Source organism: Felis catus, chromosome B1 (assembly GCF_018350175.1).
Source record: "Felis catus isolate Fca126 chromosome B1, F.catus_Fca126_mat1.0, whole genome shotgun sequence".
NCBI lineage: Eukaryota > Metazoa > Chordata > Mammalia > Carnivora > Felidae > Felis > Felis catus.
The window spans coordinates 80,865,742-80,890,801 of record NC_058371.1 but is presented as its reverse complement, the minus strand read 5'-3'; the positions used below and the strand labels follow the sequence as shown (position 1 = coordinate 80,890,801).

Here is a 25,060-nt window from a genome sequence, read left to right as displayed (position 1 = left end):
CAGGGGGCCCATCCCAGCAGACCAGGAATCACCTTGGAAAGGGGCTGTGAGAGTCGAATTTCGGGGCCTCTGGTTGAGTTCAGCCTTTGCTGAGCTCCTGTCCGAGGAGTCTATCTGCTGCCCTGCCCTGCAAGCTAGCAGTGGCAGGAAATTCTCAGAAAAGTGCCAGGAAGGGTCAGGGGGCAGCTGGGTGGCCAACAATTAAAAATAGGGCTTCCGGGCAGGCAGCCATGGAGATCTCGCTCGATATGTAAATAAGTGTAAATAAGACCGAGTCTTGGTGATGGAAGGGTGCTGTGCATAGTTTGTGCAGCCAGGGCTGTCCAGGGCAGTGATGAGTAGCTTTTTTCTTCTTTCCACACAGCCCATGTTAGAAAAGTAAAATTTTTTTCCCACCCAAAAAGAAATGGATCTATTGAGTTCCACTGGTACAGGTGGGGAAGAGACTATTACAATTTTCTTACTCGATGAGTAGAAAAAGGACAATGGGTACATGAGAGTGGCTTTTAGCCACTAAAACTTCAATTTTGGGGCATATCTGATACCCATCTCTGACATTTGTGTCACCCTTTCAAGTTCAGGTCATTCACTTAAGTGAGTGACCTCATTTTATCCGGGAAACGGCTCTGTAAGGTGGGCATTCCCATCATCATCCCCATTTCAGAGAAGGAAACCAGACTCGGGGAGGAGCAGTGTTTTGAAGAAGGACACACGCAGTGGTTGGAGCTGGGGTAGAAGTGGTTCACTTTCTTCCGTGTAACATTTCACTGAGCTCCTGCCATGCGCCTGGCTCAGTGCTAGCTCTGAATAGGATGTTGCGGCTTCCTTTCTCAAAGACAGGCTCTCTAAACGTCAAGGCGAGCCCTTGGCCTTCACTTGCAAATATTCCTCATTCTTCCAGAAGCACAGCTAGAGAAGGAGGCCAGAGAACACAAAAGCACCTGCTTCTTTTTGTGTACATGGGGGTCTCCCAGGGTGGAAAGAGCTTCGCACAGCTTGGGCTGGGTCAGCAGGGAGTGTCCTTCCCTGGGGTGTCTCGTTTGCTGGAAGATCAGGGCTGGTCCAGGTGCCCAAGACCACGGCTTGCTTCAGGCTCAGCCTGGCAGGCAGGTGTCCCTCCCGCTCCTTTTGGGAGCCATTCCCTTCTGCTGACCTTGGCCCCTCTGTGCACTCCCACATGTGAGCAGACAAGCAATCGTCAAAAGGCTTCTCCCTGTCCAGGGGTTTTGTGCTGCAGGCTTCTTGTTCCATTTCCTCTTTGTGGAGGGGAGCTGAAAGGCCACCTCTGAAAGTGGTCCGGATGGCTCTGGGGAGAAGCAAGGCGGCTGTGACTCCTGAAGGGTTGCCCTGTGGCCTCAGGGCTGCAGTGGAGGAGAAAGTCGGAAAGGCAATGAGCAGGGGGGCTGTGGGGCAGTGGTGTTCCAAGCATGCTCTGCAGACCCAGCTTTCGCTGTACTCCATTCGATTTTTTTTCCGTGAGCACGTATGACTTTATAACTAAAACCATGGGTGTGCGTGAACACACACGTGCACACAGCTTTAAAACCCAGCTTCTGTCCAGCTTGTCAGGGAAAGTAACGCCATATGCTGTAACAGTGACTGCACATATGGATACAGCCCTCACAGAAATTCAGATGCGGCAGGGAATCTATATTAAAACTGCTGGTATATGTGAACAGCAACAGATACAATAGGGGGTCATCTCTATTTGATAATAATACCAGTGTGTCCAACAGAGAGTGGGAACAGAATGCACAATGCAAACTGGGTGTTTTAGGGCTTCTTTCTGTTTCAGAAATCTCTGAGGAGAGGAAAAGAAGGCTGAGAAGTGAGAAAGGCAGATGCCACGGTGGTCCTGAGCCCTGTGCTTTTCTCTGTGCTATCGTCTCTTTTCCCCAATTCAACTAAACAAGGGGTAAAGTCAAGCTTAGGTCTGGGGACCCCAGGCTCTGGTCCTAATAAGCAAGGCTGGAGGGACACAGCGAAAGAAGGGGAAGAGGGTTTCCCAGGGACAGAAATGTGGCTGTGGGTTCCCTGGTTCTTTGCTCTTAGAGACAGCTCAGAAGGTCCCTTCACACACGGTGGTCAGGTTGCCACAAGCCAGGTGAACTCTAGAGTAGTGGGACCCACTGCTTACACTCTGGAGGGTCAACAGAGGGGACCATGTGGTCTGCCTCATGCTGGCCAAATGAATCCCAGGCAGCAAACTTGCTGAGGATGCACCCAAAAAACGGAGTGGGCTCCTTCTGTTCATTGCCAGAGAGTCTTGGGAGGACTGGAGCTTCTTGGATGACCCAGGAGGGGTGTGACTCTGTGGATCTCCCGGAAAGAGTTAAAAAAGAAGAGCTCCTGTGACGGTGAAATTCTCCAGGGATGGCCCTGGAGTGGTATTGCACTGACGGGGTTCATGGCCATAGAGGGGAGGCGGCTTGCAAGTATGTAGCCAAGTCAGACCATGTTCTGCATTTGTCAGAGCCATCCAGGGGTGTGGTGTGAGTGCCTCCTACTTGGCTGTGGTGAGGAAAGCCCAGGCTGTGGGTATTTGGTAGACACCCTTCTGAAGGTTGGGCGGGGCCTGTTTATGCACAGGAAGGGAAGAAAGATTTTTCTAAGCTTGAAATGCCTTCAGACCAGTGGCTTCAATGTTTTCACGAGGGAAAAAGAGATGAAAATTAAATGTCCTGGAGGGAACTGTCTCCCACCACCCCTTATCTAGGCACTTTGGGGTGGAGCTGTGGTGCCAGCTTACCCTGTTCAGCAGACCCACACTTTCCACTGGACATACTCAGCAGCCCAGGGGTCCCAGCCCAGCCTGGCCCAGCTGAGCCAAGGAGAAAAATGCCCCTTTAGACAGTGTTCTGTTATGATTTGGTTGCTCATTTCTCGATGCTGCAGAATGAGATTTTCTCAGCTGTTCCATTACTTCAAACGACTTGTTAAAAAATGTCTTCAGACAAAAAAACACAAGCAGATTAATAAAGTGCTCATGAAAGGGCTGAGACAAGGAGGCTGTCAGACCCACATGCAGAGAACACTGAAATGCAGGCTCGCCTGACCTCAGGGACCTGCCTGACACAAGGGCGGCTGTCGCCTGACTTCTACTCTGTCTCCACAGGGTTGAGAGCTGCTTAGTGCCAAGTGTGATGTGGACACTTGCCTGCTGGACGGAGACAGAAACTCATTTTCCATCTGTCAAGCAACCTGACACAGAGTTGGTAATGATTTTCTGTCAGCCGAGGCCTGGCTGGATTTGAACCAGTGACCCAGAGGTAAAAGGCCCTGATGTAGGGCTCCCTTTACAATAACTGGCCTGCCTGGCCTCGTTATGCCTGGCCCAGTGCTCTCTCTTGCATCTGCCCATGCACTCTCTTTAGCTAGTTGAGTTTTGGTTAGATCCTAACTTAGCATTTGGGGCTGAGTGGTTAATGTCTCAGGAGGGCAAGCAGGGATGCATGTGTGTCTTGGGAGAATGAGAAACAGAAGGCAGATGAAGGGCACAGAGGCAGGGGCTGTTTGATTAGCCCTGGGCCGAAAGCTACATGCTTCTCCCCGGCTGGGTGTCTCATTCTGACCTCAGGACCCTTGCACACATAGCGGCCAGACAGATGGCTCCCACAGCAAATGGTGAAACAAGGAATGCACATCGGGAGAGATACTGAAATCTAGATACTCTGGCCTTGAAACTGTCATCATTATTTTTATTGATTGTTCTCAGGGGAAAAAAAAAAGTCCTTTCAGAAGCATTTGTAGATTGGTTAATATGATGCTTTCCATTCACCGAATGATAATTGATTCACATGCCACTCTCCAAAAACAGTGTTTCCTAATCTGAAGTCATCTGTCCCCCAGAATCAAAAAAGCAAGCTGGAGGGCCTTACAAGTTAACTCATTATTCAACAAGCATTTATTGAGGTTCCTATCATCAGGCAAGCATTCTGCTGGTTATCAGGGTTACAGAGATAAACAAAACAAGGTCCCTATTGAAAACATGAATTATTTAGAGGGAGAGAGAGATATGTGGACAAGGGTAATTTGGCACAAACCTGACGAGTGGTAGCATAGCAAGTGAAGAGATTCAGTAGGCAACTGGTAACCGATCCTTGTGTCTCATGGTGGTGGGGGCTGTGGTGGAATCCTAAAAATGGGGAGTCATTAGTGCTGAGGTACCGGCCATGTCAGCAACCCGGGTGGAAATCCAGGGTTCCTAATCTGTAAAATGGGAACAATTAGATCAATGTCAGAACTGTCATAAAGATTAATTGGGGTAATCCATGTGAAGCATTTAGCAGAGCACTCAGCACATGATAGGTGATTGATAAGAGTCAGCAGAGAGTGCCCTGGATCGGAGAAAGGTACTCCTGGAGGGGGGAAAAAAAAACCCAACATGTAAAAAGGTATTTTAAGACAGTGGCAGTGGGATGAAGAAGGCGGAGATGAAGGAGAGGATTCGTAATAGAATTAATAGTCTGTAATAGAATTCAGACCTACCAGACTACTGAATATGAAAAGTGCAGGTAAAGGTGGAGGGGAAGTCTCCAGGCCTGGTTGCTGTGCCAACATAGGAGGCTGGCTTGGGGAGCACTGAGTGTGGAGAAAGGAAGAGGTGGCTGGCCTTTGCTTCAGGGCATAGGGGGTTAGAGGTGCCTTGAGGACACCCAAGTGTGAACGTCCGAATGTTGTCAGACGTGCACTCAGGGCTACAGATCTGGGAGCTCTTGCTGGTTTACAGAAGGTGGCTGATGCTGTGACAGTGGCCCAAAAGTTCCCACTGGAAAAGGCAGGAGGGTGGGAGGGTGGAAAGAAAAATCGGAGACCAGAATTCCTGGAAATGGTTAACCTCAAGGGGGTGAGCGCAAAGGGGGCACGTCAAAGGGACAGCCAGCCTTTCCAGGGCCATGGTGGCACCCAACCGAGTGGAAAGGGAACATATCAGCCTGGATGCAGTGAGCTTAAGGAAGGGCCCTCTGAGAAAGCTTTGGCCACCGTGCCTGCTCTGGGAGCAGCTCCCAGTTCAGAACTCATCCCAGGCAGGCATTAGTCAATGCGAATCAATATGGAGGCAGTTCTGTCAACTGCTTTATCCGATGGTTCTTAGCCAGACTCAGGGTTTTTGGGGAAGTTGGGCAAAATTTCTCCTTGGAGTTCTTTGGAGAAGGCAGAAAAAGGCAAGACCTGGACACCTGGACGGCAGTGATGGGCAGGGAGGGCCTTTCAAGCCTTGCCAGAAGCCGGGGATTGCAGCAACCATGTTAAAATTCAGAATCAGGTACCCTCATTAACTGATGAAGTAAGACTCGTGCCCTGGTCACTTCCTGACTTGATTAGTGACATTTAATGGACTTTGTAATAGGTCTTTTGCATAATTAGAAGTCATGCAGAATCGAGCCCGACGCCTGACTCTACACGACCAGTGCGGTTTACCCAGGTCCCATCGGCTGTTGCGCAATAATAGCTGCCACTTACTGAGTTCCTGCCAAGTGGCAGGCGCTGTGACAAGCTGTTTGCGGGGATTATCTCATTCGATCCTAGCAACAAACCTAGGATGTCACACAATTCTCTTTGGCTTCATGAGCAGAGAGGTGAGCTGTACAAATGGTATTTTGCCCCATCGACAACATGCGTGGGACTTCTCAGGTAGGGCTGTGGGGGCGGCGGCTGAGGGGGAGGGGCACCATCAGAATACACCGCACGTGAGATGCTAACGGCAGTGGGGCCCAGGGCAGGAAGTCGTGGGAAACATGAACTGGTGGAAAAGATACAGAATGAGTTTTGAGCACGTTGGCAAAACCAGCCTAGGGCACCACACCGACAGCACTGTGAATATCTAGAGTCAGAGTCTAGAACTTCCAGCAGTGCGCACAAATCGATACGGCTGCAAGGATTTCACATTTGGAACAGTGGGCAACGAGGGAATGATCAATGTCTATGGCTGTGGCCAGGATCGATCTCTTCGGTGTGTTGCCTTTTCCTATCAGCAGACTCTGAGGCCTGGTCTCACAGAAACCCTGGTCTTCCTTCCCATGGTCTGGAATTTCTGAGTTGTTGAAATCACGGGGGGGCGGGGGGGGGGACATCTATGACAGCGTGGTGCTGTGATTTCAGCAGTCTCATCTGCACCCATGTTCACAAACACATGGGTGCTGATGGATCCTTAGTGATCATCATTTACTTTTTTTTTTAATTTTTAAAAAATGTTTATTTATTTTTGAGAGAGACAGACCATAAGCAGGGGAGGGCAGAGAGGGAGACACAGAATCCGAAGCAGCTCCAGGCTCTGAGCTGTCAGCACTTCAAGCCGTGGGGCTTGAAGTCACAGACTGTGAGATCATGACCTGAGCCAAAGTCGGACGCTCAACCGACTGAGCCACCCAGGGGCTCCAATGATGGTCATTTACCATTTAATGCAGTTTCTCATAATGGGCTCTGTAGACAAATTTTCCAGGGTGTATGAGAAACTTTTTTTCCCCTTTAAATGAGGTTATGTTTAACTCACATTTGAGAAACTGTCATATCTTGTAAATAAGATTAGTTGGCTTACTAGAGAGAATAAAGTCTTGTAAGACCTTTTTGTTTATGTCTATATACAAACCAATGATAGGATAATAATCATACTAATCTGTATCTAGTCTTTATAGTACGTTAACACTTCTATAAGGAAAACTATTTTTTATGCATATAAAGTATTCACTAATTCAGATCGACCCAACCTGATTTAGCCTGAATTATTGAGGGCTTACTGTTCTGTCAAAGCATAGAAGATGAAAGTTGTTTGCTTATCACATCTGCAATGTCACCTTGGAGAGTTAATATTTACACAGCTATGAAGTAATGTATTTTCTGAGTAGCTTGATGTAGCTCCACAGTTTTATTCAGGATCGGAACAGCAATAAAAAAGTCAGTTTTTCCTGTAAATTAGTAATGATCTAAACGTAGGGATGAGCTCTCTCATAATTTTGAAGCTTCATGTCCTACCCATTAAGATAACAATTGAGAAAGTCAACATGTATATTCTAGACACTATTCTGAGCCAGGCACTGTGCTAGGCACTATAGAGAAACAGAAATGAAGGCCACACTGTAGGAGACAAATGAAAGTAATGATTAGACAACGCAAAGGTTTCAGAAGGCTTGAGGGACAGGTTCTAAGGGCATGTTACAGGGAGCAAGTCTAGCACTGGCTGGGGAGGCAGGAAAGCCTCATGGAGGGGGTGGCATTTACAACAGCCTGCCAGGGCAAAGAGGATTGCTAAGCCAAGAAGGCAGCCAAAGAAGAACAAAAAAATAAGGAATTCTACACAAGGTAAGGCGCTCATAAAGACATACTGCGTTTGGAAAGGGCATTCCAACGTTTCATCTTTTCTATCCCTTGAGAAGATGACAAGGGGGCCTGAAATTCGAACTGCTTAAATTTGGTCCCTTCTCTTGGGTATGTTTGTCTTTCGGTCCTCACTCCTGTTGCAGAGAAAACAATGCTAACAAAAGAAGCAAGGGCTAATTTTGGATGTTAACATCATGCCGCGGTGGAGGTATTGATATGGGTACCTGGGAAGATTATGAAGCTTATGTGTATTTAACCACAAACGATGTAATAATACTGGAATGAATCAAGAGAAATCTAGAGAGACTTAGAAGGCCATAGGAGTGTATCTGAAATCAGGTTAAAAATAAGCCACAGGTTCTCTTGTGATTTTGGAAACATCTCTGTTTAATCATAGAATTACCTGCATCTTCCATTCATCATAAATAACCCACTTCATTAACTTCAGCAATCCTTTTGTAAAAATTTGGTATTTAGCATAAACAAACACTGAACATTAGCCAGAGGTGTGTTAAACAAAATAGGGAAGAATTTTTTAAAAATACAAAACTTAAAACCGAGAAAAGGACACATGAAAAGATTAACAGTATCACCCATTAAAAAAAATCAAATTTCATAACAACCGTTAAAAAAAAACAGGTGGAAAAATGAGTAAACATAAATACAATGTATTTCCTTCATAAACACATTTAGATAAAAGAATGCATAAATGGATAGCCTGACAGTGCATAACACAGAGCAAAATATTTTGAGATGAATAATTAAATCCCAATAAGCATGAATTAAAAATAAATTTTGATTTTATTTTTTATTCTTTATGGAAAAATATGCCACGGTATTTGTGTAAAAAAAGAAATGGGCATAAACCTATCACTAAAGCCACCAAAATGCACTATGTAGAGATTATTTGAAAACAAAACATTTTTTAAAGCAAAAGATAAAATGTTATAGCATCTTCAGTTGAACCTTATCCCATTAATCACACCTACTATAGGTGTTAGATAATAGAGGTAGATAAGTTGGGGCAAAAAAAAAATCAGTATTCTAATCTAGAGAGAAAGATTTTTATAGCTCAGATGGACAGACAGACAATTCCATCTCCTCTGAAATTCAAAGAAGCTTGAGGGAACAAAACATGAAAATCTTCCTGTGCTCCATATGTAAGCATCAAAGGTATCGAGCAAAATTACTGGAGTTTTAGATATAGGGACATTCTTGGCAAATAGCCTGTTGAACAAGGATTTTTGCAGAGTCTGGCACTAGCCTTAAAATTTACAGTGAGGATAACTCTTGTGAAACTTATGAGGTTCAATAGTATTGAAATGGTCAGAAGTTACAGAGATGAGAGCTGGTCGGCACAATGATATAAATTTACAGTACTGATAAAGCCGGTAAGTTTCTATGGAATGATTTTTGTGTTGCTGACCAAACAACAACTAAACAGCTATTGAGGACCGAGTCAGCCTCTGTGAGACCCAGGATGCCAATACCGTCTATCAGATCAAGGAAGGACACGCAGAGAGGATGTGACAGAATGCTGTGCAGGAAGCAGAAGAAAATGTTCCCCTAATTGTATATATTACTTTCTTCTCTAGTTGGGTCCAGTAAAAGTTTGCTCAGCCACAGTAGAAGCAAACATGAACACTCTTTTGAAAGCTGATGCCCAATTGGGACATCATTTTATTTGGTATTTTGGTTACTGAATGTTTTTGCATTTTCTGTGCCCAGTTTTCTTTCCATATGTGTATATGTAACATTTGCTTGTATCCATGACCTTTATATTTTTATTTATTCATAAGAGCAATATGATTTAATTCTAAAAAATTGTTGCAAACGTTTGTCAAATCTGCCAAGGAAATTTTCGTCAATAACTTGTCTCAAGTGCCTTACGTGTGCTTAATTCAAGGATGTAACAGGCTGCTTCCGGCTAAAAGGGGCAATTTGTGCTCAGACGTCTGTGTAACAGGAATAAATTCTGGTCTCAGTTGCGGAATGTGAATATAATCTACCATTAATTGTTGCTGTTCTCTAACGGACGGTAACATTTTTGTGTCTTACATTTGCTGTTACGAGTTTGGGAGTGTGCTGGAAAACAGGTAAGAAAGAAATTATGGCAGAAAAAGGGAAAATATGTGAAATATAATTGTAAAAATCCTGAAAACTGAGTCCTGTAGTTTACCTCAAAACTTCCCTTACTTACAACTCAAACATCAGGCTCTTTCTTTGAAGCAGCTTATAATAAATTTAAGACATATAACACCGCCATCTCTTATAATGGGACTGAGGAGTTTCTGTGTGGAAACTATTTGAAGGAATGTCTAAAAAATGATGTCAAGAAATGCAGATAACTTATGCTTTTCAGCATCTATTCAATCTATGACCCCTGCTGAGTTGATAAGGAAGAGGCATGTCACAGTTGTAGAAAAAAAGAATCACACAGTAAATCAAAGTATTCATGAATAAGACTTTGGAAATTTTCACTGTCATCAGGAGGGCATCTTCCTGATGGGGTGACCTCATTTCAAACAGCACAGTAACTAGAACAGAGTTGTATTGCACCAAAGGTGGTACAAGGAAAGCATGTTTGCTTTTTGTCACGGTGACAGTTTCCTGTGGTAGGAAAAATAAATAAATAAACCGCTCCAAAATACAGTACCACCCCTGGCAGTAACCAACGAAGTAGGTTTTGGAAATAACGCTCCTGTCAAGTACATTTTAAGGCACTTAAACTGTTATATCATATTTTTGTGTAGAAAAATAAAATATGCATCGAAGCAACATTCACAAGTACGTGTCTTCGGAACTGTTTGTATGTACAATCCTGTACATATATACATCGCTACACAAAGGGCGCCATCTTCATTATACTGTTGGCCTCGTCAACTTCACTCCCTGTAAGAAAGGACAACGTGATGTTCAGAATTGGACAGTATCTATGGACAAAATGAAAGCATCAATCAACAGCAGATAATTTATGCTACTAGAAGGAAGAGGCAGCCCACCCTGACAGCCTCACATAACCAGTGATCCAAACCTCCAGACACAAACAGACCCATCTGCCCACCTCACCGGCCGGCAGACTTTGTCATCTCCCCAGCCTGACCTGGCTACTCACACTGTCCCACCAAACATGGATGGTCGCCATGCGTCTCAATCACTATTATTTGTAAAGCAGAGGAGACGCTCATGGATATGATTGACAGTTTGTATTTATTTTGTGGTCAAATGGGATGGGTAAATATTCCAAGCCTTCTGGATTATTCTAAGGTAGCTGATACCTCCCTTGTTTGGAGGAGTTCCCGTGCAAAAGGAAAACGAACAGCGTTGTCCAATTTTGCCTCCCTTTTGGAAATGCTCAGTTACTCTGCAGAATAAATCCCAGAGCTTTAAAACAATTTTCTGTTCACTACAACTACATGTTTTTGATAGAATATTAGGATTTTCAAATAATTGTCTTCATTCTTTGTCAAAATGTATGTGTATAGATTCTGACCAACAGCGCACATACACATCGATAAATATAAATGGAAGTTTTCAAGAGGGATAAATAGTAAAAGAAATAAAAAGGTACTAAACCGCTCCTCTACCAACTCAGAGTGGGCAGATCAGAGCCCATAGTGGCACCCAGTACAGAACGGGAATGGCTAACGTTCTGGTAAATGACAGAATAAATGAAGGTGCTGGGTGGGCTAGCTTTTTCAAGTAGGATCCTGGGGACCTAGGGCGCTTCGTATAAAAGCGATGTTCTATTTTTGTCTGGGAGGTTCTTGTGGTATTGGGGCAAGGTTCTGGAGGCCAAATAGACCAGGGTTCTAGTCCTCACTCTAGCACTGACGAAGCCACCCATGTAGCCTTGGGCAAGTTGCTCAGCTCCCCAAGCCTACTTCCTAACCTGTACAGTGTGACAACAGAGCTCGCCGCGAATGGTGTTGTACATAGTAATGGGCAGCGATGACAATAATGATACTTACAGCCGCTAGCTTTTATCAAACACCTGCCATTTAACCCTCTGTAACTCTAAAGAGTAGATATTATCATTAGTCTCAAAGTGGCAGAAACTGAGGTACAGAGAAGTGAAGTACGTGCCCGAGGTCGCCCAGAAAGGAGGCAGCACAGCCCATAGGCTTTTCAAGGTCCACACTCCGAACCAGGTAAATGTTGGGATGCGCTTGGCACACAGAGCTCAATGGGTGTCGTGTGGCTCTTCCATTTTCAGGACGCTAAGGACACAATATAGGGCACTCCCCTGCCACTGGATGTCTCTTTTTGCCTATGCTTCTCCTGATAACAGTTGCCATGCTGTGTATAGGCTCAGAGAAGTCCTGTAAGGTCTGAGCTGCTGGGAAGGAGACAACTCTGTGGATGCTTCGATGGTATATTGCAGCAACTAAACTTTATGTGAATCACCTGGCCGATTTTATTTGGGCTGATAATTTAGGAAATAAAATCTACAGATATCAAACAAGTAACAAGACTCTGAGCTAAGTGTAGTGAAGTTGACATTGTGTTAATTTTGTTAATTAAATTATTTAAATGCCCAAACACATAGTTTTGCTGTGCAAAGAAGTTATTAGGTGTCTAGAATATTAAAAAAAATAGACATTTTAGATAAACCCAGGTGCTGTCACATTTATTTATTTAATTTTTTAAAAGTTTTATTCATCTATTTTGAGAGAGAGAGAGGGAGAACACGAGCAGGGAAGGGGCAGAGAGAGCGGGAGAGAAAGAATCCCAAGCGGGTTCATGCTGTCAGCATGGAGCCCGATGCGGGGCTCGAACTCATGAATCATGAGATCATGACCTGAACCAAAATCAAGAATGGACACTTAACTGACTGAGCCACCCAGGTGCCCCAGGGGCTATCATATTTAGAAAGGCATGTGAAATCAGGACACGTATGAAAAAGACAGGGTGGGGGAAAGATGGTGAACACCTGAGAGGAGGGGTACAGATATTTTGAGTATATTCACCTTTGCCCATTGCAATTTGCCCTTCAGTTAACCCTCAGTCTTCCTTTTCAAATAAAATGGATCAGTGCATCATTATTATTACTGTGATTAGTTAAGAAAATATGTACTTGAGAATGAGAATATGCTAGCAAAACTTAAAGAATATGAACAGCTAAGATTCAGAAATAGCATTTCAATCTAATTTGGATTTAAATGAGATCTTGCCAGAGTCTTACCTTCTGCCTTGACACCATCCAAGACTTTATCGTTGGCACTAACACACTTCCCAGAAGGATCTGAACTGGGTGGTATATGAGCAAGGGCACGGATATTAGAGAGAGGTGCTCATGGCCTGCGAACACTATCTTCAGCATTGGAATTCCTGGTGGACAAAGAAGACAGAAAATCTAGAGGCAAATTCAGTCTGTCATCAAACTAACGACACACTCCAATAAAACCGGAATTTTGAACTGGGTCATTATCATCTTTCCCCCGGAATGTATTCATAGGGAATGTCTCAAACACATAATCAAATCTTTCCATCTTCCTTTCATTACATAGCTCTTCCCAGAACAGATTAAAGCTGAAAAGGTGATCAGTGTTCAACGGCACCAATAATTCCCACTGCAAATCAGCAGCCTGTCTACCGAGGAGAGGGGAGAAGAGTTGCTTCTCAGAAGGCTGAAAAATAATAGTAAGGAAGAGGTCCAAAATGGATCCTTCCGTGCTTAGTAGTGAAATAGACTGCTGGTGTTTAGGAGGGAGGCCTGCTTGACACCATTTCAAAGTCCCAAAAGTTCACTCTTGAGAATCGAAAGGATATGGTAAGATAACATATGATATACATCGTTATAAGTAGGAGGATACTTTTGCCAAGTGAATGTTAATAAAGTCTTTGCCCCTTCTCTTTTGGCCAAGGATCCCAAAGCTCTTTACGAGCTACTGTGTACGGCAAGTGAATTCTACGATGAGTGCTGAACGTTTAAGCCCCACAGTGAAAGTCTTAATGGAGCTCAGGTAAATGAATACAGCTTTGTGAATCTACCACTCTATAATACCAAGGGCAAAGTCTGCAGATTTTGTAAACAGCTGCCTAGGTGTGTACCTGTTAGGCTTTTATAACAGAAATCAGACACCGGCAATTTGACTATTATTACCAATTGTTTCAATGTGGCCCAGTTGTCAGAATTCCTGTGTATGTATGTCTGCTTTTTCAACGGAATGGCTTTAATAGCTTAGCTTCCTTCTTGTTTCTTTGAGAACAGCCTCTGGAAAGGACTCAAGGTCCTAAACATGCACAATGATGGCACATAAATAACTTTTTATTATAACCCACTGAGGAAAGCTCTGCTTTTTCAATTATTTTTACCTTCTAATAAATTTCAAACCTTTATGCAAAAATGTATTTCATAGCCGCTTTCTTTTTCATAGCCTCACAAATCATTGCCGTAAACTGAAGACACTTAACTCATCCCCAACGATCTCTCTCTCACAGCTCTGAAAGGACATGCTTAGATTTTTGCAGTTTCTGTCTTCTCACTAATAGAAAAAAAAACAAAAGAGCTTTCTTTTTAAAAATAATATACTTCATCAGGGGCACCTGGGCGGCTCAGTCGGTTGGGCATCCGACTTCAGCTCAGGTCATGATCTTGCGGTTCGTGAGTTTGAGCCCTGCATCGCGCTCTGTACTGATGGCTCGGAGCCTAGACCCTGCTTTGGATTCTGTGTCTCCCTCTCTCTCTGCCCCTCCCATGTTCGCACTCTGTCTCTCTCTCAAAAATAAATAAACATTAAAAAAATTTTTAAAAAATATACTTAATCAACTGACAGTTGAAAAGCAGCATCTGATATTACAGTCCTGGGAAGTTCTTGCGACGAGAAAAGACCGGAACATTCTCCTCCTGTTTCCAGGAGAGATTATTTGGCCCAAAGGGATGATGTTAAGTAGCCGGTGGGTGCAGGTGGAGTCAAAGTAGGGCTGAAGGGAACGAATAGAAATACAGAGACATTTGTCCCCGTAAATGATCAGAGCAAAGATTCTGACCCAAAGTTCGAGGACCATGGCTGCTGGGCTAAATCACCTGAGTTACCCTTTTTTGGCAAAGACTCAGGCTCTGCTGCAATAAATAAACAAATAATCGCTGCAAAGAGGCATCTCCTCAGGCCTTGCCTGAGATAGGAGGCATCTCAGGGCAAGCCACATCAGAGGTTCACCTTAGTGTGAGGAATTAGGTACAGAGATGTGGCAGTAATGACCATGAGAATTGTTGTTATGAGAACATAACATGGTCTCATGACCATGAGAACATAACATGGTCTCATGACCATGAGAAATGTTGCTTACTACATGTCACGTGCTGCCAAAGTGCTCTCCCATATTAATGGAATTAAGCCTCCCAATAACCCTCGGAGGCTGATGAAAACTACTGTTTGCACTATTTTTCTGATGAGGAAAGAGGCACCTCGTGGTCAGGAAGCTTTTCCAGGTGGGGGGGTCTGAACTGCAACCCAGGCAATCTCGTGTTCCAGTTCTCTGGGCTAGGTAAGGGTCAAGGCCTCCGAGGTCTTCAGTTCAAGATGCCATGGGGACAGCAGCTTCGTTAGGCAGAAATGGAACTTTTTGGTGTGTAAACGCTTTCTAGTCCAGAAGTTCTTTTGGAACTCATTCCCCTTGGATGCTTCCCAGAAGCACTTCCAGAAGCAGAAGACGTCATCAAACTCCCCTGCCACCCATACCGGATGTTCCTGTGATTTCACATGCTCGAGGAGCTAGGTGACGGCTAGGACAACCCCAGTAGTGTCAAGGGCACACGGACGGAAAGATGGAGCCAAGCCTTTACTCGCAGGAAGCTTCCAGTGTACAAGTGACCTTCTACCTTCACGCCATTTGTGTGAAGTTCTCTTCTGGGCCGGTTCTTCAGCTCCTAGATCTAATCTTCAAACACACCCTTCTGTACACTGCTCCAGGATGGGGCTGGGACTCTGCAAACATCACCCGTCCGTGCAGCCGACTCCGTGGATGGTTCTGCCAACCGGGGCACTAGAGGAAGGCTGGAGGAGGAGGAGCTTGGGGTTCCTGATGGCCACAGTGCCTTCAGGGAGCGGCAGTGGTTGGCTCCAGCAGATAGGTCCTTGTGCCTCTCCTAAGAGGCCTCAGCCCCCGTTTCCTCCTCTAAGCTTCTAGACTCTGACAACCCCCACTTCTTCCCTTTGTTCACCCAGCTCCCGCTGCTACCTGTGGTTATTACTCCTTTTTTGTCCTCACGGTCCCCTTTCCCCCTTTTGCGTTTCCCCACACTGTTTACTCTTTCCTACGTGAAAGAGTGTTTTCCCTTTTTCCTGATGGACCTGGTGGTACAGACGCTTTTCTTACGCTGCCTTGTAGTGCACGTATTCACTCCCCACAAAGAGAAGGGGTCCGTGATGACTAGCAGCTGCCACGGACATGTGTCGGGTTAAACAGGGATTTCTTCTCACTTTATGTGCCTGCAATACCCCTTTGTTAATCATTAATCACATTTCCTATCACTATCACTCGAAGTGACTAATGTTAAAAATATGATTGAACATGATGTAATAGAGGAAAAAAACTTAGCTTCCAGAGATCAGGACCCAAGTCCCTTTCACATGTCCTCGCTTACTCTCGTATGGCGGATGTGCAGCTCCGTCTCTTGGTGAGGGGAGGGGGACCCCAGCAATTCAGGTCATATGTTATTCATTTCCGAAATCTTCATTTTCTTTCAGTCTCTCTCTCTTTTTTTAAATGTTTATTTCTGAGAGAGAGAGAGAGAGAGAGAGAGAGAGCAAGCGAATGGGGGAGGGGCAAAGAGAGAGAGGGATACAGAGGACACAAAGAGGGCTCTCTGAGCTGACAACAGCGAGCTGGATGTGGGCTCGAACTCACGAACCAGGAGACCATGACCGGACCAAAGTCAGAGGCTCAAATGACTGAGCCACCCAGATGCCCCTTTCCTTCAGTCTTAAAATCCACCTTACTTTTCAATCATTTGATTTCTACTTTCCTTTTCAATTATTCGAATTTTTTCTCCAATCTCTTATTTATCTCCATCTTTCCATCTCTCTTTTTCCCTACTGTTCTTTCAGCCTCCCGCCCAACTCTAGTAGACCCTTCACTCTGCATTTTCATTGCCTCGAAGGTCAGTGTAGAAAGAAATTGGGAGAAGCAAAGCGAGGGTTCACTTTTCCATGTTGGAATGTCTCACGCTATGGTGGCCATCACTTGGAAGCAGTGAGGTCAGTACGTCAGTTCCAGGGCATCTGTGTCACGTTGCCGGCACTATTAGGATGACAACGCAAAATTCAACAGAGACGTAAGGAACCTGTAAGAGCCACGATTTCCGTCAGTTGGTCATGAACTTGGCAGAACGCAATCTTCAAGCCAAATCAGAACACCAGCAGTGGCTCTTGTTCCAGAAACCTATGTCACGCACCACCTTCCACCCTCTTTACTCACTTGTTTAATAACTCGCTCCATCATTTGTGCATTCAGTTAGCACTCATGGAACTTATTAACTGCTCTGTGAAAGAACAAGGAATGCCGGGAATGGAATGTGACATAACCCGCACTGAGTGGCTTCCCAGGCACCCCTGTGACTGCTTACACCTCCTCCCCATAAACTTCCTTCAGGGCAATCGGCTCTTCACTGCATTCCCACACTATGTCCCACAACCACACGAAGGTCTCTCTGACTTGAGGTCTGTTCTGTCGAAGCTATTTTCCGCTCTGTGGCCAGAGTGAGCACAAAATCGGGTGACATCAAATCCCTCGGGAGTTTGTCACACAGGGGAGACTCCTAGGTGTGGTGCACAAGGACCCTCCTGACCTGGCCCCTGCCCGTCCCTGTGTGTCTCACACTCCCCCACTCCTCACTCTGTGCTCCAGCCGGGAAGAGCTCCACGCTGCCCTCCTCGCCCTCCCTGCCATGGGCCTAGGCCCCAGCACTGTCCCCCAGCCTTTGCACTAGAGCTCCTTTGCCTCGAATGCCCTTCACCCACTTCTCGAGCCCTCTCCTCCAGTGGCCCTCAGTTCTTAAGTCGCCTCCTCTGGGATGCCGTCTTCACAGTCGCCCACTGGCCTTCAGGTCCTCTCCACTCTGTGCTCGCCTGACCCACAGCACATTCCAGCCTCGTGCTCACCGCGAGTACTACCACTGCCGGTCCTTAGGAGCTGCCCTCACTAAGGTGGCAGCTGAGGGTCAGCAGCTGTTTCCTCTTCATCTCTGAGCACATAGTGGGTGCTCAAAAGGAGTGTGTCGAGTGAATGGATTTCTATTTTTCCAGATCCCACCATAAATTTACCGTGCAGACTATCACTCCGTTTTCATTATCTTCTTTAAGTAGGGGGAAAAAAATGGCAATAATTAAAAAAAAAAAAAAACAACAACAAACTTACTAGAAAGAGTTTTCTTTTTAAAGTAAAATTTAAATATAGGACTCTTTTCATCTTGCTATCACTGCAGTAATATAAATGAAGCAAATTAATTTTAATGCTCCCAGGTACTGATTCTGTGTCACCATGGTTGACAGGATCCAACTAGACTTTATGAGATGGCATTTGACTTTATGGAAGTGAACACTATGCCTGCATTTACAATTTTACGGGGGCTTTAAGCTGTCATGCTGAAAAATGTTTATAAAACATTAATCAAAAAATGCCTCTTTAATACAATGCATTGTCTGAAAGATGTTAGAAGGCGCATATTGTAAATGGATTCTTTTTCTGACTAAAGTAATTTCCACCAAAAGCATTTCCCCATTGCTCTACAAGTACACTGTGTGGATAGATAAAGAGCACTTTCCCAGCACATTACTACCTGCTCCAAACACTTGGGAAATCAGTAATGTACAGCATGCCATATTTCCATGTCACACATGACACATTCGTCTAAAATTATCCAACAGAGTTTGACACTGCGGCACATTCCATAAGCAGGGCTTTCAACTGACATCTGCCAAGTAGGAACTTCAAGTGAGAGCTTTCTTCTTCTAACAAGCGAGTAAGGGGTTTCTTTTATCCTATACCCAGGATGGAAAGGATAAAACAATACGTACAAGAACAAGTTTTTTTTTTCCTTCCTATTTTAAAAATGTTTATTTTATGTTCTCTGAATTAGAAAATTCCCTTTGTATTAGTGTTCAAGCTTCAACAGTTTCTATGTTCTATCAGATGGGCAGTTTTTAATTGTTCCTTGGGAAACATTTATCTTTCCAGATTAAACACGGACTTTGATTTAGCCCACACTGAAGGCAGAAGGCTGCTCTATTGTTCGCGACATAAAAACTATCTACTTCGTATCATAGTTCAGTTTACTTACCTGTAGGTGCACAATGTTCTCACCATCCGTCCATCCACCCATCCATCCATTCCTTCGTTAAAATATACTTTTTGGGCCTCTGCCCTGTGTGAGTCACTGTTCTAGGTGCTGACCATATAAGGTCAGTAGCACCGCCAAGGCCTCTGCCTTCCTGGGGCTCACCTTCCTGTAGCTCTTGCCCTGATACCTCAGCTTTCCTCCGCCAGAGGGACAAGTGTCAGCATGGTGAGTGTAACCCGTTCTGTCACTGGCTTCCCCAGTTTCTACAACTCAAAGTTTGGGAATTATCTTCGACCAACCCCATTTGTCCTCTTACCCCTAGATCAAGCCACTGAAATCTGTAGATTCTTTCCTCCGCCTGCCACTCCCCTTCCCCCTCGGTTTTCACTGCCACCTTCCTAATTCCGTACCTCATAAAGGCAAGCTGAGATTACTCTTATAGCCTCCTGACATAACCCATCTTCAGAGTCTTCCCTTCATCAATCCTCCAAACCATGGCCAGATTAATCTTCCTACAACCCACATTAATTAAAGCCAATACCCTGCTCAAGAATTACAATGACTGTCCAGTGCCCATTCATCACGTTCTCTACCTATTCAACTTCAGTGAAAAACAGTTACTACCAGCACCATTTTGTAAGTGCTTACCGAGTGCGAAGTGCTTTGCCTGCATTATCTCATTTAATCCTTGCAACAGCCCTATGGAGTGGGGGCAATTTTCCCATTTAGGCATGAGGGAACTGAGGTTGAGAGCAGTTAAGTGGCTTGCCTGACATCATGCATCATGCATTTCAGTAGAGGCGGAATTGGACCTCAGTCTATTTACTTGTAATCACTGAGCTATGCCAACTCCATTAAACCAAACTTTCAGTTGTCAATTGCAGTTCTCAGCTCAGGTCTAGCACTTTCTTGTCTTTGTGAAAGCCCAGCCTCTGCTGGATCTTGCCCTTTCTCTCTACACACCTAAATCCTGTGGGTTCATTCAGGCTCAGCTTTATATTTCCTCTACCGTGAAGGTGGCCTCCCTACTGATTTCTTCCTCTTTTGAGGCAAGAAGATGCTCTTCCTCCTGCATCAGATAAACTAGCATTTGCTTATGTTGCCATTATTTTCTTTGGTGTAGGTTTTGTTTTCCCCTGACCATAGGCAAAGTATAGCATTCTTCTTTTAAACTCCTGCAGTATTTAAGCACAGGACTGGTACTTAATAAATGATTGATTACTTAAGAATAGATACTAAAGTAATGTTTCCTATTTAAGAAGACAGGATATGGAACACATAAATACTAGCTGCTTCTCTAGATTGCAAAGAGAGTGCATTCACACACTCCTTGGGGAGAGGACTGTATTTCCTAGGACAAAATACACTTGCTATTGCAGGAAGGAAAGAAACTGGACTGACTGAGGAACACGAAATTTGAAACGAGTACTAAATTGTGGAGTAGGAGAGGAAATATGTTGGAAAACAGCCTCTGCGTCCCTCGAAGTCTAATATGACACTCACATTCCCACTTAGCAAAGATAGCGTGTATTCCAATCACCTGGATCACTTCCTGTCTTTTAGGGGTTCATTCGCCTGAATTCACATGACTTGTTTTCCATTTAAATGCTTTCTCAGACTTTTCACTGAGGTTTGGAGAGAGCTGCTGGCAAATCTGGAATCCAGTTGCTTCTCTCTTCCGTCGTCATGGTGATTTCCCACTTTTGTTTAGTCTGTTCTTAGTTAGAAACATCCATAAGTTTACTATCTAAATGTCCTACACATTGTTATTGAATTCTATCTCTTCCTCAGTGAATCTCTCAGAAAAGCCCATGTTTGCCTTTAAAAGTCATTGGGATAGATGGTCTCCCCAGTCATAATATAACCCAGGAAGGCAGTCGCTGTTTAAGACACTCTTCTCCCACATCACTAAATGCCAATCTCTGTGTTCCCTTCTCACACACGCGCGCGCGCGCGCACACACACGCACACACACACACACACAGAGTCTTTCTCTTTAGAGACAAGTACTCACAAAATGTCAAACTCACTGGCACTAATTTATCTCAATTACTAAACAAGGGAGCAATTACATGCCATTTCTAGAGCACAAAATGATACCATGATAAAGTGCAACAAGTTTTAGAATTTGGTTAGAAAAGGCTTTCAGGTGAGATTTACCCAAAGCGAGCTAATTTTCAGTAATATAGCTGTCATTTTCATGCAGCCATTTATAATTTATTATATCCAGTAACCTACGTGAGGCAGGTCAGGGTAGGAGTTAAGAAGCCTGACACAGAAGTCAAAGAGCCCTGGGTCAGCACGTGCACCACTTACCACCTGTGTGACCTTGGTTGGGCAAGTTATTTAGCCTCAGTTTTCACATCTGTAAAGTGTACCTACTCTGTAGGTTTGGGGCTTTTGTCTTTTTTAATCGACAGTAAGTGAAACAAGGTACAAAGTCCATTATGTGTCAGACAATCTTCTAGGTGCAGTGAATAAATGGGCAATCGTCCCCTTCCACTGCCTTCAAGGAGTGTATGCTGTTACTCCTATGTATGTTAATAGGGAGAGAAGATAGAGGATACCAGGCCAAATCAAGGCAAAGAGCAAATTCCACGCAGTAACAAAATCATGACACATGGCAGCGAGAAAATGCAGCACTGCTGTCTAGGGAAACAGTTGTTAGGCAAATGGATTCAGTGAACATTTCTGTTATTCTGATTTTTGTCTCTTGTTTGGAGGGGGTAAAACGAAAGGCCATCTGCTTCTAGGTTGAATGGTCATGGCTTGGCTTGTTAGAGGCCTGCTAGATCCGTCAAGAGCTACCCTGAGGTGTGGCCTTTTGGAGCAGCTGCTATTTAGTCTGCACAGCCCCCAGAATTCTATTCTGCTTACAATCCTGGCTATTCTAGAACTCCTCCCCCAATCCCCTCCCCCCAGCCTTCCAAACCCATCTGGAATGTTCTGAAGGCTGGCAAGTCAACTTCCTGCAGATTCCCTCAGGACTGTGGACAGGATGTCACAGATCTTCTCCTCACTCCCATCTAAATAACTGGTCTTTTGTGCAAATTCTCCAAGGTACTTTAATATGCAGATTACACTGCCTCACCCTTGCCAATGATTTACATTTCACTTTCCTCCCTGGTCTTTTTGTGTCATTCCATCCTTAACTGCAATCTCCTGCCCTATTATCTTTGGCGTTACCCAACCACAGCATCAGAAAGCCTACTGCTGCTTTATGACACACAGAAGACATTTTTGTCCTTTTTTACAAAGAGGCATCCAAAATGAGGTACAACTAAATAACATATGCAGATAGGAGCTCTCTCGCACTTTCCCCAGTGTCCCAGTGGGTTCACGGAACCCACATAGAAGTCGAACATTTCCAAAGTGCTCAATACAAAGGCAACAACAGCAGCTCCGGGATCTCTGACGAACCCCCTTGGCTAGGCCTCTGGCAGAAAAACACGGCAATCCTGCACCAGTTTAACAGAAATCTACAAATGGAATTTTAATTTCTAACCTCCGAAGCCCAAAATATGTCATAGGGTTGTCTCTGTAGCTGGCGTACGAGAGGGGAAGGGACACGTTACAATCCACACAGGAGACGTCAGCAAACGTGCGTCACAAACTGGCCTCAAACACCCCCTCTGTTTTCCTCTCAGGGGCTCACGCTGCTCTCGGGCCACCCTCCCCTCCACACTTAGGAAGACTTTAAATGTCAGATGTCTTTTCTGATGTGAAACTTTAGACATTTATCCTTCATCTTTCAAAACCGTAATTCAAGAATATATATATATTTTTTTATCCAAAAGGGAGAATTAGGTCTGCAAGAGCAGGACAATTAACAAATATAAGGTTACAAACTACACATCTAAGGCCATTATTAAGAAAAAGGAACCACCTTTCCAGTAATCAAAAGCTTTAGAAAAGAGAGAGCAGTATCCATGTTTCAGTCTTTCAACAATCCCACCTCGTACAGAACTTCAGAAGTCATATCTGGAGTTCATAGATTTTTTTTTTTAAGTTTATTTATTTATTTATTTTGAGAGAGAGAGAGAGAGAGAGAGAGAGCGCGCGCACACTAGCAGGGGAGGGGTAGAAAGAGAGGGAGAGAGAGCATTGAGAGAGAGAGAACGCGCATACCAGCAGGGGAGGGGTAGAGAGAGAGGGAGAGAGAGCATCCCAAGCAGGCTCCACACTGTCAGCGCGGCTCGAACTCACGAACAGTGAGATCATGACCTGAACTGAAATCAAGAATCCGATGTTTAACCGACTGAGCCACCCAGGTGCCCCATTGAGTTCATGGACGTTTTTGATCTTCATTTGTGTGTTGGAAAGGGCACTACAGGGTACAGAAGACAATTACACAGGGCTTGCTATGTGTCAGGTACCATTCTGAGAGTGTGCAAACATCAGTTCATTCACTCCTCATGTTTACAGTGTGAGTAAAGCTACCATTCTTGTCTCCACTTTTCAGATGAGGAAACTGAGGTCGCCATCAGTACAAATTTCCCCAATGCCACGCACAGCTGGTGACTGGATGTAGCTGGGATGTGAATGCAGACAGACTAGCTCCAGCGTCTGTGGTCTTCAACCATACTCTGTGCTTGCAATGCCTGAAATGCTGATTTGTTGGGGTACTTAGGAACCCCAGAGAAAAGAGATGCTTGATAATATTAACATCGAAAACAGAGGGTGAAACCTAAGAAAAATAATATTTACACAAGAGAAGTCTGAAAGGAAAAGAGAGGCATGCCTTTCAACAAAGGTGCCTATGTGACTGGCCTTTTACTTGCTTCAAATGAAAGGTGGCTTATGATCATTTTTGGCCCTTTAGGAAAATAATAGATTGTGTTTTAGTCTTCAGTTACCTGGGCTGTAATCCCATCGCTTTGCTGAAAGTTTTATGTAAATAAAGATGCAAGAAAAGACCAAAATGAGCAGCTGGTGTTATTTCTGTTCTGAAACAGGTACGTTCTGATTGGAAAAGACGTTTAATGAATGGCCTGAGCCGACTCACCAGATGCTGACAATGAAACATTTAACTCTACCAATTGAAGGTTTCTGCCTCGGAAGATTAGGTACACCTTCACCTGCCTGACAGCGTTGTAGGAGTAATTAGCAAGCAGGGAATTCAAGAATGAATTAAAGAACTGAGCCACAGAGGCTTCATTCAAACGCCGGCTGTGTCTTCCAGGATGGGGTCACCATATTTATGGAGACAAGGTGGGCAGGAAGTAGATGGACATGACTTTTTTTTCCTTTTCTAGGCTGTGAAGGAAGAGTCTTTTGTCTTCTTATGAGAAAATCTGGCTAATATTCATGCTCACAGGACACGAAAACATCAAAAATAGATTGAGGCTTTCGTATGACAAAAATAACACAAGGTCATCAGAATATATTTAACATGATCACCAATACAGAAGTGGCCCCTGGTTCAGAACAGAACTCACCGGACTCCAGCTCTGGAAAGCCTTGCTTAATTTTACAGAAGTTTTTAGATGTGTTTTTATATGAAGAAAAACACTCCAATCTTTTCTGTCCGAGGCACATCAGAGAAGCGGATGGATGTGACACGTGCTTTCGTGGATTCTGACACAGCCCCCACCCTCTAAACTTAGTGCTCCCTAAAATTTTGCACTGATAATGCTCTTAACAGTGGACGGTGGAACTTCTGGAAGGCTTTCAAGTCTTAGTTAAGTGGTATATGTGATCAGCTGTGACCCAAATGCACATTATTTTTTTAAGATACATTCTTTCTTTTGTCAACATGGCTGTTAATCACCCTCTGGCAGTAATTTTCTTCTTGATGATACAATGTTTATGATGAACATCAACATCAGAAGAGATGTCTTCTGACACAAAAGAATTAAAGAGCTGACACAAAACAAGGCAGTTTTGATTTGGGGATTAGAAGTTAGCATTATTTATCTTTAAATCCAACTGTTTTAAAAATGTTCACTCAGGTTTCTGTGGTTTAACTTAGCTAGATGATGTCCTACTAACCTCCTCCTGCGCTTTATTCTGAATATATAAAAAATGGAGAGTTAAGGCCTCATTTAGAAGGCTTTTAGGCAGAGGAAGAATTTAAGAAAGCCCTTGGAGCCATTTCTGGAAATAATGATGTTCTCCTTAACCTCTGAGTACTTCACACATCTAAGAGAATTGTGGTTTTCACAAGTCAGTACAGACAAATGGCCACTTTTATCAACAAATCAGTAGGGATAATCTTAAATTGCAGTCTTTAAAAAAATTTTTTTTTAATGTTTATTAATTTTTGAGACAGAGCATGAGCAGGGAAGGGGCTGAGAGGGAGACACAGAATCCAAAGCAGGCTCCAGGCTCTGAGCTGTCAGCGCAGGGCTTGAACTCAGAAACCGCGAGATCGTGACCTGAGCTGAAGTCGGACGCTTAACTGACTGAGTCACCCAGGCGCCCCCTAAATTGCAGTCTTTTTGAAACACAGTAGTGCAT

The 25,060-nt window shown here is 44.2% G+C and overlaps 1 protein-coding gene and 1 long non-coding RNA gene across 3 annotated transcripts in view; one reads left to right on the top strand and one right to left on the bottom strand.

The window, feature by feature from the left end:
• Positions 1-7,683: 7,683 nt before the first annotated feature.
• SLC10A7 (solute carrier family 10 member 7) overlaps positions 7,684-25,060 on the bottom strand; it is a 256,637-nt gene continuing 239,260 nt past the window's right edge. For both annotated transcript variants that reach the window (XM_003984966.5, XM_006930838.4), the window contains 2 exons: positions 12,503-12,648; positions 7,684-10,209 (listed from right to left, as the gene is read on the bottom strand). In XM_003984966.5, coding sequence (XP_003985015.1) covers positions 10,180-10,209; positions 12,503-12,648 — 176 coding nt within the window. In that variant the 3' untranslated portion in view covers positions 7,684-10,179. The remainder of the gene's footprint in view (positions 10,210-12,502; positions 12,649-25,060) is intronic.
• LOC123384917 lies at positions 12,642-23,923 on the top strand. Its single transcript, XR_006596707.1, has 2 exons — positions 12,642-13,283; positions 23,064-23,923. It is a non-coding gene; the product is annotated as an uncharacterized LOC123384917 (long non-coding RNA).